Raw genomic sequence first — 17,553 nt, forward strand, 5'->3', positions numbered from 1 at the left:
AACTTTACTTTTTGTATCCCTGTTTTAAAGTACAGAAAAAAGAGGGGAATGAAAAAAAATAGTGGGGGGAGAGAATACATGTTGTGTGATCCCTGCTACCCACCTCCAATTTTAAACCAAGTACTACTTCATATAAATTTAAACTATATATTTCTAAATTATTACTCTAAAATATATCTATCTCTAATACATCCAAATAATCATTTATTTTATCTTGTGTTTAATACCATTCTAATTCATTTTATTGTAACTTAAATACAGCTCTATGTATACTATTCTTGTAATGTAACCTAAGTTTTCCATTACTTATGGGTTAAGCCGATTTTCATCCATATTTATCGTAAAATGGTCGCCATTTCTGTTGATGCTCTTCCATTTGTTTCCCTAGAATTAAGTTAGTTAACCTTGCCAATGTTGCATATTCCATCATTTTTGTATCCCTGATGGAAGGATGTAATCGTTTTAAATACATTATTATTATTATTATTATTATTATTATTATTATTATTATTATTATTATTATTATGGTCAATTGACCAGTCTCACATAAAATTCCAAGGTCTAAAACAGTCACGCTACCATCAACCAAGAAGTACAAACCCGGGAACGCGTACTAATAGTTAAAATTCAATCATATACATGAATAGACAAATACAAGTAATATCATTATTACCCTATTTAGTAAAATCATGAGTCCCCATTGAGAGCTGGAATAACAGTATTTTAAATACCACATATAAGAAGGCAACATAGAAATTTCTCCTCTTCCTGAGTGATGAAATTTGATTATTAAAAACATACCTTTATTAATGAAGCAGTCTGTTCTCCTATATATTCTATTAAGTGAAGATGCGCCAACGCCTAAAAAAAAGTTTAATTAAAATACATCAAATATATCAAATGTATAATTAAAATGTTTCAGCAAAAATATCCCTTCTGAACACCATTTTAAACTCATCTTGGCCTCTTAAAGTAAGTCCTTCAGGCAATATCTTTTGCTTTCCAGCTATTAATGACTCTTATCAAGATACACTGGTTCACTGGAAGGTATACATTTTCATATTTCATCTGTGAAAATAACACTGTCACATCCACATTTCCTTACAAGGGGCTTGTTTCCATTATCACTTATCTGAAGATGGCAACTGTTAGGTTTAAAAAAAACAAATTTGGAGCTAAGGAATCACAGGTTACTAAACCAGCTGGAGTCACTAAAAAAAAACAAAAGATGTTCTCTTCATGTCTCTTTCTTCTCCCACAAATAATAATCATTGACAGTACAGGTTCACATCTGAATCAGGCTCTGCTGGACAAACTGGCAAATCTCCCAGTGGGAGCCTCCAGGAAAGAGCGATGTTTATCTGACAAAGTAGCTGAGCCCCATAAAGACCTGATGATCGGAAGAGCCCCTCCTGTCAAACAGAGCTGCAGATAACTCAAAGCCTTATCAATGATTGGGCTCAAACTGCATAATTTGCCTTTCTGACTGGGAACTTCTCAGAGAAAAACCACTTGAGTGAGAGAGTCTAATTCATGTCTCTGTGGTTTGCGGTCTGACATACCCCCATCCATGCCCAACTTTTATTAACATCTTCTTCAGAAAGGCTTGGGGGGGGGGTTCTGCCTCAAAATACATGTCCAGTAGGTTGAAGGGCTGCAAGAATATGAGGATCTGCTAAAACAACAAGTCTGCTGGACTGGGACACAATATGAATCGTGTGTTGGGAAAAGGTAAACATGAGTTGAACAATGAACAATGGAAGGGTCTTTCTTTGCTTGAGATTTATCTTGAGTTCATCGTTGAGTTTTAACAAGCTACATTTCAGAATGGTAAGTGTCCTGACAAAATATACAGTTTACAGTAAGCAGTTAACTAAAATTCTGGTTTTGGAGCATAAATAAGAAATTATAAGATCAGGATGATGATTTGACCTAAAGCAGGAGAAAATTTAAAAACACTTCTGGAAAAATCTTGGCTATCACAGTTCATGGAAGGTAAAACACCTACCAAGATGTTACCCACCTAACCCAGAACATCAACAAAAAATGTCAAATCACTGGGAAAGTTTATTGGCAATTGCTGTACAGGAAACAACATTTTATCAAAAAAGTAATACTGGCAGTGTTTTATTCCCACTCAGAGCAGCACTCTAAAGTCTAAAAAGCAACTCTTTTTCTAGGAAAAGACAGATTGTTCCAAATCATGGTTTGAAGCAGGGAAAACTATGGGGAGGTAACTATATTTATACCTGGTCCTATTTATACCTGAGCTTCATCAAACCTATGTCCTTTTTGGCTTTTCCCCACTCCCAGTTAAACAACATACATTTCTAGGAGTCCGTGAGACAAGGATTTAATGGTAACAGCATATACAACAGAGATTTTAATTCCCCCAAAGGGTCTTATGTTTTAAGAGATCCTGTGGCTGTGGGCTCTAAAGTGGCCTCTCCAGCATTAACAAAGGTATTTCAGACGACCCTAGTTTTGTATCTCAGTAGTTCTGCCTTAGCTCAGAATTTCTACTTCTTTACAGCAACCAGTGATCTGCAGTCAAAAAATCTAGCCACCTGTTCTGAAGTAGTACTCTGTTCTTCTCACAGTACACATAAAACATCTTTTGTCTTCAGGCCTTGTGTGAGATTCTGCTGCTGTAAAAGCCACTTTCCCGCTGCATTGATTCCCAACGTTTTATTACTGATCCTTTTTCTACCTGAGGCAGAATATACTTGATCACTCTGTAGCACTTCGGGAGCTCAGGCAATTCCTATTACAGAGCTTACAAGGCCAGTTTTAACTAATTAAGCGTAAGCTGCTAATGTTTAAAGGTGTGGCGCATGTAAACAGTGTTTGGTTTCAGCTCACACTCTTTCCTTTTATCCCTTAGAGCACTGGTTCCCAACCGGGGGTCCACGGACCCCCAGGGGTCCGCGAGAACTAAATTAAGGTCCGCGAAACAAAGTTATGAACCCATAATAAATTAATATTTTCAATTAAAGGTTTTCTATTATAAAATATATATATATTCAAATATTATTCTAAGTTTAATGTTTAACAGTTATGATTAAAGTTTATTTTCAAATGTCTGAATTTTTATTTTGAACCTTGGGGTCCCTGCACCGGGCAAAAAAGTCCTAGTGGTCCCTGGTCAAAAAAAGGTTGGGAACCACTGCCTTAGAAGCTCCTTGATCAATTGATCTTGAGCAGCATATATCTAGTGTTGGAGGGAAATAAGGATTGAAACAAATCTTGCCACTGACAATGTAGCCTTGGGGTCCCTATCGCTTAGTAAAAAAGGCATTATGTCAGTCACAGAGGCATTGGATTTGTATGTTAAAAGGGGGGGAATATAGTGCGATCGAAGTTCCTCGTAAAAGCAGCATTCCAAAAGGGCATGGGCTAAGGAGTCAATAGAGCCAGAAGAGCAAGGGCAGATCCTGTCTGAGTATGGTATATTCAGAATTCTGCCCTGCATTACCATAGAAGGGTTAGCATTCAATGTAGCCAAGCAAAAAGCTCTACAGAGACGAGGAGTTGTCAGATAATATGTATAGGCACGCAGACCACGTGGAGGGGGTATTCTGAAGAACTGGGATGAACAGACGCGACGAGCACGAAAAATAGTGCTGTTATAATAGAGCTCTTTAATGCGCTTTTTAATTTTAACTAATTAAGCATAAGCTGCTAATGTTTAAAGGTATGGCACATGTAAACCGTGTTTGGTTTCAGCTCACACTCTGGACAAACCAGATATGATGCTGGGAGTTCCATGTATGGAGTTCTCATCATTCTTGTTGTTTAATAATTGCTGGCTCATGGGACCCTGATTTAGACTGGGACCAAGTTGTGGAGGGATTTAACAGTGCAATCCTAAATAGAGTTACACTATTCTAAGCCCATTTGTTTCAATAGACTTAGAAAGGGGTTGCTGAGAGGTGCGCTATAACCCTCTTTACATAAGAACATAAGAAAGGCCCTGCTGGATCAGACCAAGGCCCATCAAGTCCAGCAGTCTGTTCAAACAGTGGCCGACAGGTGCTTTTAGGAAGCCACAAACAAGACGACTGCAGCAGCACCATCCTGCCTGTGTTCCACCGCACCCAAAATAATAGGCATGCTCCTCTGATACTAGAATAGGTATGCAGCATGACTAGTATCCATTCTAACTAATAGCCATGAATACCCCTCTCCTCCATGAATATGTCCACTCCCCTCTTAAAGCCCTCCAAGCCGGCAGCCATCACCACATCCTGGGGCAGGGAGTTCCACAATTTAACTATGCATTGTGTGAAAAAATATTTCCTTTTATCTGTTTTGAATCTTTCGCTCTCCAGCTTTAGCAGACGACCCCGTGTTCTAGTATTATGGGAGAAGGAGAAAAACGTCTCCCTGTCCACTCTCTCCAAACCATGCATAATTTTATAGACCTCTATCATGTCTCCCCTTAGCCGCCTTCTTTCCAAGCTAAACAGCCCTAAGCGTCCTAACCGCTCCCCATAGGACAGTTGATCTAGTCCCTTAATCATTTTGGTTGCTCTTTTCTGCACCTTCTCAAGCTCTGTAATATCCTTTTTTAGGTGTGGTGACCAGAACTGTACACCGTATTCCAAGTGTGGTCTCATCACAGATTTGTACAAGGGCAGTATGATATCAGCAGTTTTATTCTCTATTCCTCGTCTAATTATGGCCAGCATGGAATTAGCCTTTTTTACAGCAGCCGCACACTGGGTTGCACTATAAGGGTCCCCACGTACCATTTTCATGACCTGAAACAATCCTCCTATATGCCATTTGGGATTTAAAAAAAATAGGTTTAGAGGCTCGTCCTGTACCCAAGACTTTCAATGGGAATTAATGTGAACCCCTTTTCCCCTTTGCTGAACTTTGCTGAATGACTTACTTTACTGGCAACCTAGGGCCACAGGTGTTCGTCTCCAAACATTCAAGGATGGGCACTGGATAGTCTGATTACAAGGTACACATTCACCAAATTTTCAAAATGCAAATTTCCCATCCATACTCTGTGTGTTCCTTGCTGCAAATGTCAGTGGAATACTAATAGGCCACCCTGGTGCCTACAATGAGAACTTGCACATTGCAGCCTCCTAAATATATTTTCAAAGATTACATTTACTGGTACGTGGTCCAAACCCACCTATCCTTTTGTACCTATTAGCTGCTCCAATGGGTAACTGAAAGAGCACAGAAAACAAAAAACAAACAGCACACTGGCAGTGATATAAAGGACAGAGGGAATATACAACACAGATGCCTCTGACAGAACAGTAAACTCAAAATAACCTTAATCCCCAATAGCTCTAACCTGTTGAAGTTTCTTTCTCTGTTTCCCCTATTAAATCAGGATGCTGAATACTCAACAAGGCATAACTTTAATAACACCATCACAACTGGGAGCCATAAGCAGTTAGGCCTATGCAAAGCATCTTGAGAAATACAACTCAACTGGAAAGTATTCATGTAATAAAGTCTCCACAGAGACAAAAGGTTACATGTTCAAATTTCTACATGGAAATTAGACTTGGTGAGCCTACTCACATGCAAGAATTGCTCCAAAAAGATGGGCATAGTCTTGCTGAAGGTGTTATCTCATGCTGTCACTCCAGGACTCCTAGTGGACTGACTCTGATAACTATTTCATTTGAAGCCACCTCACAGACAGGATTAACAAAGAGGCTCTATTACTATCTCATTCCTACCAATTATCTTCTCACTCCTTCTCATCTGAATTTCCTTTCCCTCAAAGCACCAAAGGAAGTATGCTAATCAATCTAATAAAAATCTTGAAGAGAAAATTACTAATAATAACCAAACCTACTGTGTGTGTGTGTTACGTGCCATCAAGTCGCTTCCGACTCATGGCGACCCTACGAATGAAAGTCCTCCAAAATGTCCTATCTTTGACAGCCTTGCTCAGATCTTGCAAATTGAAGGCTGTGGCTTCCTTTATTGAGTCAATCCATCTCTTGTTGGGTCTTCCTCTTTTCCTGCTGCCCAGGAAACCTACTAGTTCAAAACCAAACCTACTAGTTCACAGATATTACCAGTGTGTTGACACTGGCAGTTTACCGTTAGAGCTGCCATTAGATGTGCTCTTGTTGTTGTAGGACATATCCCCAACCAAAATTAGGCAATATAGATGTGTAATGTTCTAATGTCTGTGTAAATTAATGCTGTTTTGAAAGATAAAGGCAAATTAATCCTAAGGTATATGACACTCACTTATTAGAATGTTTCATGAACATATGTACCGATTTCACATCTTAAACCTGTATAAACCTCAGGATAGATATGAGACCTTACAAGTAGTAGTAGAAGAAGAGATGGTTTTTATACCCCAATTTTCTCTTCCTGTAAGGAGTCTCAGACTGGCTTACAATCACCTTCCCTTCCTTTCCCCACAACGGACACTTTGTGAGACAGGTGGGTCTGAGAGGGTTCAGAGACTAGCCCAAGGTCACCCAGCAGACTTCATGGTGTACAGTCTCTGTTTTCTATGGGGGCATTTCCCCCATTTTACATTTTAAATGGTTTCATTTTCCCCGTGGCGGCCAGGAAGCCTCTGTCGAGGTGCCGTGGCTGCACTGCTCCTGTCCACCGCACATCCACCACCATCCTTTCAGGAATGGGCTGCCCATGTGTGGTTTCATTTTCCTTAGGGTTGCCAGGTCCTTCTTCTCCTCCAGTGGGAGGCTGTAGTGTGAAAGCATGCGTGCACGCACCGACAAACACAAGTCACTTCCGGTTAGAACCAGAAGTGCCACCTCACAAGGGGGCTTATACCTCTAAGTTTGAGTTGTAAAGTGGTAAACGCATGCACATTTGCCCACCAACTCTCAGGTGGTCAGCGGGCAGAGGGGTAAATTGCAGGGGGTTTGCCTGCCACCAGCGGGCACCTGGCAACCCTAATTTTCCTGGACAATTGGAGGCAAAAGAGGCAAAAGAGATGAAGCAGTGAGGGAAGAGAATGACTCAGCATCAGCAAGATATGTGTGACAGGGACACTAGAACAGGATCCTCCCAATTCTTCCTTCTGAATTCAGGTTTCCAGTTTCTACCAATGATTGTACTGTCTCATTGTCTTGGGTCATGCTTTTTAATCCTATATAACCAAGTCTCCATGTAGCCTTAGCTATTCCACTCTCCGGGCTTGCACATGAACTGCACAGGCTGGTGAAAGACAGGCAACCCCTCCTGTCCAAGTACACAGAAAGTAGGGTGTTATGCCAGAGCCCATCCTGTCTTGTCGGTAATTTTGACTCTCAGCCTAGCTGTTCCTTTCGCGTGGGTGCAGATAACAAGCCAGCTCTCCAAGGACACCTTCTCAAGCCCCAGTTAATTAGTTTACCCGTTGCATCGGGGAACTGTGGATGGGAGGGGTGATTTTGCTACTTCCCTGGAATATTGGGGCAGGAGGGTCGAAAAGTTCACAGAAGCTAGAAGATTCAATCATGACAGCCCAATGGTTGGTTGCTAGGGGTCATCTGTTTGCGGTCCACTTTTCAATAAGAAGCGGCTGTTCAGAAGTAGAAGGTCTCCTCTTCCCCCCTCCCTTCTTGCTATTATGCTGCTAGTTAGATTTGTATTACACTCAAGAAACCTCACGCCTTAATGAACACCTATGCTATGAAAGATTCTCAGTATTTTGCCAGACAGATTTGTTGTTTTCATGTTGCCTCTTGCTACAGAGCTGTAACTTGTGTTTTTTTTTTAATCCTTTTTTCTTCTTCTAATTTTTCTATTTAATAAAGCTTAGTCAGCTTCAGATGTCTGAGTTACTGGTCCAAACCCAGAACAGCTTAATTGCATTACAGAAAGGAGACTGGGTCTCTGTTTTCATACAGGGGTGTCTATTTTTTAAACAAAACTGGAACGCCTGTGTCAGGGGAGCTAAAGCTTGCCATAGGGTTCCCTCTGGAACCAGAAACGTTTTTCTCCTGGCCAAGTTCTGACATAGGAAGGCAGCTGGCCCTGGGGGGAAAATGTTGAAATAAAGAGGAAAGTGAGAGAAGAGAGCAGGATTCAGTTCCCCTCACCCAAACACTTAATTTTTGTAAAAGCAAAAAACTCTCTGCTTGAGGATCCCAGCAAAGTTGGGGAAATCTTAGTATCCTACCAATTCCTCCCTGCTTGTACCCACTGCGCAATGGACACTTCCTAACTGCCTGAAATTTGGGAGGAAGGATAGCTTGGACGGGGGGCTACAATCCCTGAGTATTTTATCACCATTGTGTAAATGGTATACCTACAGATGCATTACTATCACTAGCTCTAAATCTAGATGCACTACTATCACTAGCTCTAAATCCAGTCATAAAAAATTGGGCTCAACTTTTTAAAATGCAATATGGCCTGATCTCAAACTCCTATTTTATTTTTTACTAATTTCTAGTTATGAGAAGAATATGAATTCCTGCAGTGTTCATTTTCTACTGTCAAAGCGAGGACTGAAGGATGGCAAAGTTAACCTTTCTCTACTATCAGTTCTCCCAAGGATGAAATGTAGGTGAGGGAGTTAACCCACTGATTCTTACCTACAAATACCCAACATTACCGCTTTAAATTGATATTTCCCCTTATCTAGGCTTCCCAACTGGAAGGCAAGAAGAGATGGGGAAGAGGGATGAACTGTAATGAAGAGCTGGCAGGCGGGTTCTAGAGGGGTTAAGCCAACCTCCAGGTACTAGCTGGAGATCTCCTGCTATTATAACTGATCTATGGCATTGAAGTCCCTAGTTAAGCACCTCTCCCACCTGTCTTTAAAACCTTCCTCTGTAAGTGCCAATGTCTCCCTCCTTACATCAATTCAGCAAATGGGCGTCTCTGAATACCACATAGGTAGGGTTTCCAGCCCCAAGTTGGGAAATACCTGGAGATTTTGGGGGTGGAGCCAGGAGAGGGTGGGACTTCAATGCCATAGAGTCCAATTGACAAAGGGGCCATTTTCTCCAGGGAGACTGATCTCCGTCGGCTGGAGATCAGTTGTAATAGGGGAGATCTCCAGCCAACACCTAGAGATTGGCAACCCTACACATAGGAGGCAAAGGAGGCTGAAGTGGCAAAGTCATTGAAAGAAAGTACTAATGAGGAGGGATTCCATGGGATGTTCTTCATAAAAGACAGCAGAGCGCTCCAAAGTTACTACATAACTCTGTTTGATAAATGAGAGAGCAATATAACAAGATATTCCAAAAAAAAATGTTTTCTGGTAATTAAAAATATAAAATTTCCAGTTCAGTGAAGATTAAAAGAAGTGCTCTGAACTCCCCGAGAGACTATTTCAAAGATTCATATTGCGTAAGGACTACTGCAAAGCAACATCCAGCTAATTGATGCAGAGCCTCTCCTCTCCTAATGGCCTGTCCTCCTTTCTATGACTTGCCCCTCAGGCTCGTATTGTGAGAAACAGAGGCAACCAATGAAGCTCATTGAAAAGTGCATTCTAGTAGCGCTATTGTCCACTTGCAATTCTGTTGTCATTTATTTACGAGATTTATCTATAGCCAATGTTTCTTGTCCCTAAACTCTATTTTGCAAGCCATATTTAAAACCAAGTAAATAACATTCACTAAGACAGGTGAATCTATTCTGACCAAACCATTCTTTGAAGGTCAAACAAAGGTTGCAATCATGCTACAGTCATTCCAGTTTAGTTGGGCTTATGTCACTAGGAACAGTATTGTATTGCTCCTAAGGGACAATGTCCTAATGCCCAAGACCGGAGACATTTATGCAAGTTATTTGAGTTTCTTATCCCACTTTCTAGCGTAAGCTTCTATTAGGGTTGCCAACCTCCAGGTACTGGAGAGATGCGGCAGCGTGTGGCTCAGTGAATGCAGAATGAAAATTAAGAAGAAAAGCAATGCTATTGCTAGTAAATTATATTCACTTATATAACCAAACCTGGAAGACAAGTGTTAATTTCACACAATATGCCTCGCAGGGCTTAAGAACCAAAAGAAAAAAAGAGAGAGCAAAAATATGCTAAACATTCATTGCAGCCAATAGGGCTAATAATATTTACACAGGCACGGTAATATTTACACAGGCAAGGTGGAAATTCCACAATGGTAGATTACATATGATCACGAAGAAGGTCAAAAGCAAAAGTTCAAAGTCAATTGCAAGGTTGGATAGCAATTGCAAGGTTGGGTGGCAAAGACGCGTTTTGAATATCTTCATCAGTTTGCTGAACCAACGATATTTAAGGAGACCATCACAAATAGATTAATTCCATTCGGGTGCAGTGTGCATCTATAATTGATAACAATAAGCAACATGACTACCTTGAAATTAAAACCCAAGTGGAGAGAATACATACATCACCACATTCAAGGTAAATTTTAAAAGCATGAAACGGACATAATTAGCTTACCCACTGTTTCAATGTAGCAGAAACCACTACATCTCTGATGAGATGTCTAGAACGTTGCTCTGTCATATTTCAGAATTGTTTGGAACTCTGTGAAATCCTTCCGGTGCGGTTTCTGCTACATTGAAGCAGTGGGTAAGCTAATTATGTCAGTTTCATGCTTTTAAAATTTACCTTGAATGTGGTGATGTATGTATTCTCTCCACTCGGGTTTTGATTTCAAGATAGTCATGTTGCTTATTGTTATCAATTATAGATGCGCACTGCACCCGAATGGGATTAATCTATTTGTGATGGTCTCCTTAAATATCGTTGGTTCAGCAAACTGATGAAGATATTCGAAACGCGTCTTTGCTACCCAACCTTGCAATTGCTACCCAACCTTGCAATTGACTTTGAACTTTTGCTTTTGACCTTCTTCGTGATCATATGTAATTTACCATTGTGGAATTTCCACCTTGCCTGTGTAAATATTACCTTGCCTGTGTAAATATTATTAGCCCTATTGGCTGCAATGAATGTTTAGCATATTTTTGCTCTCTCTTTTTTTCTTTTGGTTCTTAAGCCCTGCGAGGCATATTGTGTGAAATTAACACTTGTCTTCCAAGTTTGGTTATATAAGTGAATATAATTTACTAGCAATACATTACTTTTCTTCTTAATTTTCATTCTGCATTCACTGAGCCACGCGCTGGCGCCTCTCTCCAACCTCCAGGTACTAGCTGGAGATCTCTTGCTATTACAACTGATTTCCAGCCGATAGAGATCAGTTCACCTGGAGAAAATGGCTGCTTTGGCAATTAGACTCTATGGCATTGCAGCCCCTCACCTCCTCAAACCCCACCCTCCTCAGGCTCTGCCCCAAAACCTCCCACCGGTGGCAGAGAAGGACCTGGCAATCCCAGCTTCTATCTATTCCATCCTACACAATCAATGGGCTGAGATGAACTAACTCTGTCTAGGACTGCAGTGTAAGACAGCTAAAAGCAAAAGTTAAACAAGCATTAAAAACCATCACTTAAAACATGCAGTCTACATGCCTAACTATCTGGTCAGGATCCTACATTCATTATATATAAGATTCAAAAATGCTGTTTAAAAATATAGGTGCTTGTCTAGAGTGAGGCTTGGTTAATCTGTTTCCAGTATGCACAAAACCTCCAGTCCAGATGCTCAGAAGGGTAAAGCTACTGCACACACCAGCTTCAGTCACTATATTGGAGAGTGTGACACTACCTCTGGTCAAGGCTACATTACCCTTGCTCTGCTATGATCTTTTCTGCAAGGCCTCAAATTAGAGAAAGGAGAGGGTTGCAGCATAGGGCTGCCAACTGCCAGGTAGTAGCAGGAGATGTCCTGCTAATACAACTGATCTCCAGCCAATAGAGATCACATCACCTGGAGAAAAATGGCCACTTTGGCAATTGGACTCTATGGCATTGAAGCCCCTCCCCTCCCCAAACCCCGCCTTCCTCAGGCTCTGCCCAAAAAATCTCCCGCCAGTGTCGAAGAGGGTCCTGGCAACCCTATTGCAGCACCTTGTTGTTATTCTCCATATCATCTGCTCTTGCACACTAAGTAGGGATAATCCATCCTCCATGACCTGTTGCCTATCTTCCTTAATTAGACCACCCCTCCAATCCGCTCTCCTGGATTGCTCCTTCCCTCCACCTTCTCACCCAACCAGAAGTCTCTGACAGCCCTGTCTCAGCAGCAGCTGCCTCCTAGGTTGCTCCTTTCCCCAGGAAGGGCTTGATGATGTGACTGGCTCCAAACTCCATTACTTAACCCAGAGTCTGCAGCCCCACCCTGCCTATTCCAGGTGCATCCTGGCCGGGCTGCTGCAGCTGCCAGTTGTGTATGGTCATCTCAGCCAGGGCGAGTTGTCCCTACAAGTCCAGGGCAGATCCCATTGCTGGACAGAGAGGCCAGTTTTGCAGTCCTTTGAGCATGAAGGGCTAACTCATTCATTGAAATTTGTAAGGAATCTTACATGGACAAGAGCTATTAGATTTTATCTGATATGAGTAAAAAGTCTACATACCTATTATAAATATAGCTTTGCTCGGTTATAAATATAGCTTTGCATTCCATCCTTTTACAGCTATTGTTATTTTCAGTAGAAACCTATTTCTGTAGTCAGGAGATGAAGCTTTGCTTTTTATACATTGTATGTTCAATCTGTCTGGGAGTCAATAAGTTACAAGATTGTATTTTATCTACTATAAAAATGCCTCAACAGTTTCCTTTTGGAAGTTACATCATCCAGGAGAAAAGGGAAATTTCTTGTAAGTATTCCAAGTTCAGTTCTGGAGATTATGCATGCATATATTCATCAGTTTGCATTCATATGTCTGACTATGATCAATTCCATTTGGTAAGAAGGAGGTCAGGTCCAGTACACAAAAGCCCTCTCTGAAGACCTCCCCCATGTTGACCATTTTCTCCTAGACACAGTTTCAGAACACTGCAAGAAGCTAATCATTTTAAGCGACAGTAACAACAGACTGAAGGGGCAATAAGTGGCAAAATAGCTTCCAGCTTATTTTATAACAGTGCAATCACAATGTACTAAAAACTGCTAAGCTGAACTTAAAGAAGTACATTAAAATACTAGCTCATTACATTCCATACTGAGAAACTGTCTTCAAGCGATAGCTAATAAATGTCAGGATGTCTTGTGCTGATAACTGAAAATCTCCATCAGAAGAAGCACTGTGGCACCAATATTCCAGAAGTATAACAGAGCAAAATTTCTAAGGATCATTAATGTTTCCAAACTAGGTCTGCCACTTGTCCGGGTTCTAAGATATCTGTCCAGACTTCTAAACTGCCAAGCCAGTTTCTGGCGCAAATAATACCAGTACCACTTAAAGGACTCTCCCTCCTATCCTGCCTAGCAGAAAGTCAGAGCTTCAATATTTCTCTTTCTCAGGGGTGGACTGGGAGGCCAAAACAGCCTTGGGAAAGGGCTCAGCCCACTCCCACTGCAACATTCTCTCACAGGCTTGCCAACTTCCAGGTACTAGCTGGAGATCTCCTGCTGTTACAACTGATCTCCAGCCGATAGAGATCAGCTCCCCTGGAGAAAATGGCCACTTTGGCCATTGGACTCTATGGCATTGAAGTCTCTCCCCTCCCCAAACCCAGCCCTCCCCAGGCTCTGCCCCAAAAACCTTCCACTGGTGGTGAAGAGGGCCCTGGCAACCCTATTCCCTCACCTGATGGAGGGTCAAAGGGCTGGCTGGAAAGAAGGTACGGTCATGCTCATCCTCACTTCACTGCACTGTGTCAAGAACCGCAGGCTCTTCCAGACTCCTCCTCTCTGGCTGCTTTATGCCCATGACAGTAGTACCACTGTGCTTCTCCTTGCCAGCTGCACCACAGTGCATGGAGGGGGTCTATGGGACTGCCCCTCCAGGGCAGTAGCCCACTGGGATATTTCCTGCTAAACAGCCAATCTGCCCCGCACTCCTGCAGAATACAGCCGGTACGTGGTGGCCAGATCTCAACCCAGTGGGGATTTCTGCTTCTTTCTCTAGAATATTCAATATCCAGCTAGAATGAAGGGAGTTCTACTGTGCAGAAAGGTTAGACTGAATCTCAGAGGTTTTGTGATCATTCCAGGTTACTGAATCCTGCTCCCGCCCCCCACCCCCTGGCAAGAAACTGGACTGTGTAAAAAAGAAAATAATTACAGGCTGCTTCAGGGATGCAAAAATGTGCCTGTCCCACAGCAGCAGCAGCAACAAGTGAGAATTCCTGTGTTGCTCACTACTACTCCCATCTCCCTCTGCTACTGCTTCCCCTTTTTCTCTGGCACCTCCCATAGCACGGACCCCATCCTTTCCCCTTTATTTTTAACTGTGCCACACTGTAGCAGCAGGTTTGCCAGGCATCTGCTCAGGGTAGAGCAGCCCCCAGCTCTCCTTTCCTGCCACCACCAGGCAATGGTGTGATGTCACTTGCCAGAAACTCCTATAGCCACTCTGCAGATTCACCTTTGAGCTGGAGAACAACTGATTTGTTGTTGTTTTTCTCCAGCTTAAAGGGTGTTTTATTTCACTACAACAGACTAACATGACTACCCCTGTGTAATTAAAGGAGAAAGCCCTGGGAATGTCATGAATCATTCATTCAATGAATGTGTCATGTGGACATTCCCTTGAATGTGAAGGCTTCTTGCATTCTGTACTAGGCAAAATCCTGTGCATCTTGTGGTGGTAGCCACAAACTCACTTTTATTTGTGTCTGTGTCAAGTTGCAACTAACTTATGGCAACCCTGTAGGATTTTCAAAGCAAAAGACTAATAGGGGTGGTTTTCCATTGCCTTCCTCTGCATAGCAACTTGGAATTCCTTGGGGATCTCCCATCCAAATACTAACCAGGGCTGACCCTGCTTAGTTTCCATGATCTGACAAGATCAGGCTAGCCATCCAGGTCAGGGCCACTTTTATTTAGATGAGCCAAATTCTCTCAAATATCAACTGCTTCTGAAGACAGGCAGTTGAAAGTCTGGACTAATTACATGTCAGTTATCCAATTTTATTCATTTTGACCCAATGGCCCAGCTAAAATTATTTTTCAGTTTTGAAAGTATAAGGATCTGCCACTTTACGACTTAGACCTGGAGAAAGGACTGATACACTGCCTCTTTGTTTTAAAAAAGAGACTCGACTTCATTACATTTCTATTTTGTGCTGGCTTGTTTGTGTTGGTTGTTTTCTTCTTCTTTTTGCACAGTAACTTGGAAATTCACAAGGAGGCTGTTTTCCTTAGACTTTCTTTCTTTTAAGAAGCCAGTTAAAGCCAAAGAACTGGGGGAAAATAGACTGAGCTGCAGGCCTTCTACCAATTCAGAAGTAGTAGCTCCTGGCAATAGGGAAGCAAAGCATTCCTTTGGGCTTTCTATATCTGTAAATCACAGCTGCGACTTCCCTCATTGGCTGGAACAAAAGGGAGGCAAACAGGTCTGTTTCCAGTGCATAAATCAGATAGAAAACTGTCTGAATATTTGACCTTCTTTCTGTGGATCTTTTTTTTTTTTTTAATTACTTTTTATTGCTTTTTCCGTAATAACACAATCCATCTTATTCGGTATTTCATAAAGCTTATCTTTCCATATGTTAGTAAATAGCAATATATAGCTTAATGTATACCTTCATTGTTAAATACATCTAATAGTTTGGACTTTCCCCCCTCCCAGCTTCCTCTTACCTATTCATAACCTAGTCACTCCTTTATATTAAAAATTATCTATTCTTACTAGACTAGTATATAATTATTTATAATTTTCTATTTATTTCTAATATCCGTTATATACCCACTGTCATATATAACCTAATCACTAATATTGTCAATTGAAATTAAAGAAAAATTAAAAATGCTAGTAGGTTACACAACAACTCCCGAGAAAAGGATAGATCTATAAATTCTTTACATTGATAAGTAAATTAAAAAACTCATTGTTATTCCCCCACACCTCCCCTTTCTCCCATCATTTCAGTACCCTCCAACCCTTTAACCCTTCTTCTTGAACGACTTTTTCTGTCCAGGATTTCTGTTGTTTTTTTCTTGCTTTCTTGGTATAGTCTCTTGGTGACCATGGTTTCCAGTTACTGTTTCTTGCAAACTTGGGTTTTCATCCTGTCGTGCTTCCTCTTGTTCTCTTCCTTGGATAGGATTTGCCAGTTCTTTGTTTCTTAATAGAAATCTCTCAACCTCTGCCAATGAATTGACAGCACATCTGTTCTGTTTATAGGTGAAAGTAAGACCTTGTGGAGTTAACCAAGCGTATTTTATTCCATTTGTTCTTAGTATCATAGTGAAATCTTTGTAAGCATTCCTCTTTGCAACCAAGTGACGAGATATATCTTTTAGCAGTATTAATGGTACCCCATCTACTGACAGAGAACTATCAAATTGGATTTGCATGATAGTATTCTTCATTCTGAGATCAAAAAAACCAATCACAATCTCTCTAGGTTTTGAATTCTGCATTTTTGGAGACAAGGGGACCCTGTAGATCTTATCTATTGCATAATTTAATTTTTGCTCATTTATATGGAAAATATCAGCAAGCAACTTTATCATGGTCTCTCTGGTAGCTCCATACCGTTCCGGGAGATTGCGTATGCGTAGATTGGCCTCTCTCAATTTCATATCCAAAAGTGCAATCTAGTCCTTCAAGGCCTCTTCTTGTGATTGTATTTCTCCAATGTTTCTTATAATCCTTAATTTCCATTTGAATTTCTTTTTGCTCATTCTCCACTTTTTTTACAGTGATTTCCATCTCATTCATGTCTGTTTTCAGTTCCTTCACTTGGTCTTTAATTGTAATAATCTCATTTAAAACATTGTCAAATTTCTGGTCTATAAGTTGAGTCATTTGCTTTGTTTGTTTTTGAATTTGATTATTGATTGTTTCAGTGTGTTTTGTCAGCATTTCCTCCAGTTCTTTGTAATCCATGGCTCCCTGCCGAGCTGATTGTTGTAGAGTCGGGTAGTTTTAATGTAACACAGACCATAAAATTCCTAGGATATTCCAGTTAGGCTTAGAGACACATCCGGTTCTTCCAGCAAAATCCCTTTCTCAAAGTGAAATGTGCCTGGAGGACTTCCAAAAGTGAAAGAGCTTCGGTTCGGAAGTAAAACTTTGTCCCTCCCCCTTCCAACTCACAGTCCCCAGTTGCTGCCTGCAGTGTCTGTGGATCTAGAAGGCCTACGTACTTCCTTTTTAGAAAGAATGGGAAATTTGGACCAGACGACAGGCAAAGTGGTACTAGGTGACATGCCCCGATTCCAGGTAAAACAGCCACCCTACATACATAGGGTTGCCAACCTCCAGGTGCTAGCTGGAAATCTCCTGCTATTGCAACTGACCTCCAGCCGATAGAGATCAGTTCACCTGGAGAAAATGGCTGCTTTGGCAATTGGACTTTATGGCACTGAATTGGACTTTATGGACTTTATGGCCTCTCCAAACCCGGCCCTCCTCAGGCTCCGCCCCCAAAACCTCCCGCTGGTGGCAAAGAGGGACCTGGCAACCCTATACATACAGTACAGTGTAGACTGAAATAGGGTTGCCAACTCTGGGTTGAGAGATTGGGTTTGGGGTGGGACCTCAGGGGAGTATAATGCCACAGAGTCCACCCTCCAAAGCACC

General features: G+C 41.5%; 1 protein-coding gene across 1 annotated transcript in view; it reads right to left on the bottom strand.

Moving 5' to 3' along the window:
* The window catches only part of OCA2 (OCA2 melanosomal transmembrane protein), a 189,131-nt gene that overhangs the window by 49,449 nt on the left and 122,129 nt on the right, over positions 1 to 17,553 (bottom strand). Inside the window, exon 19 of the mRNA XM_056861864.1 lies at positions 802 to 861. Coding sequence (XP_056717842.1) covers positions 802 to 861 — 60 coding nt within the window. The remainder of the gene's footprint in view (positions 1 to 801; positions 862 to 17,553) is intronic.

Source organism: Euleptes europaea, chromosome 16, assembly GCF_029931775.1.
Source record: "Euleptes europaea isolate rEulEur1 chromosome 16, rEulEur1.hap1, whole genome shotgun sequence".
Lineage (NCBI taxonomy): Eukaryota > Metazoa > Chordata > Lepidosauria > Squamata > Sphaerodactylidae > Euleptes > Euleptes europaea.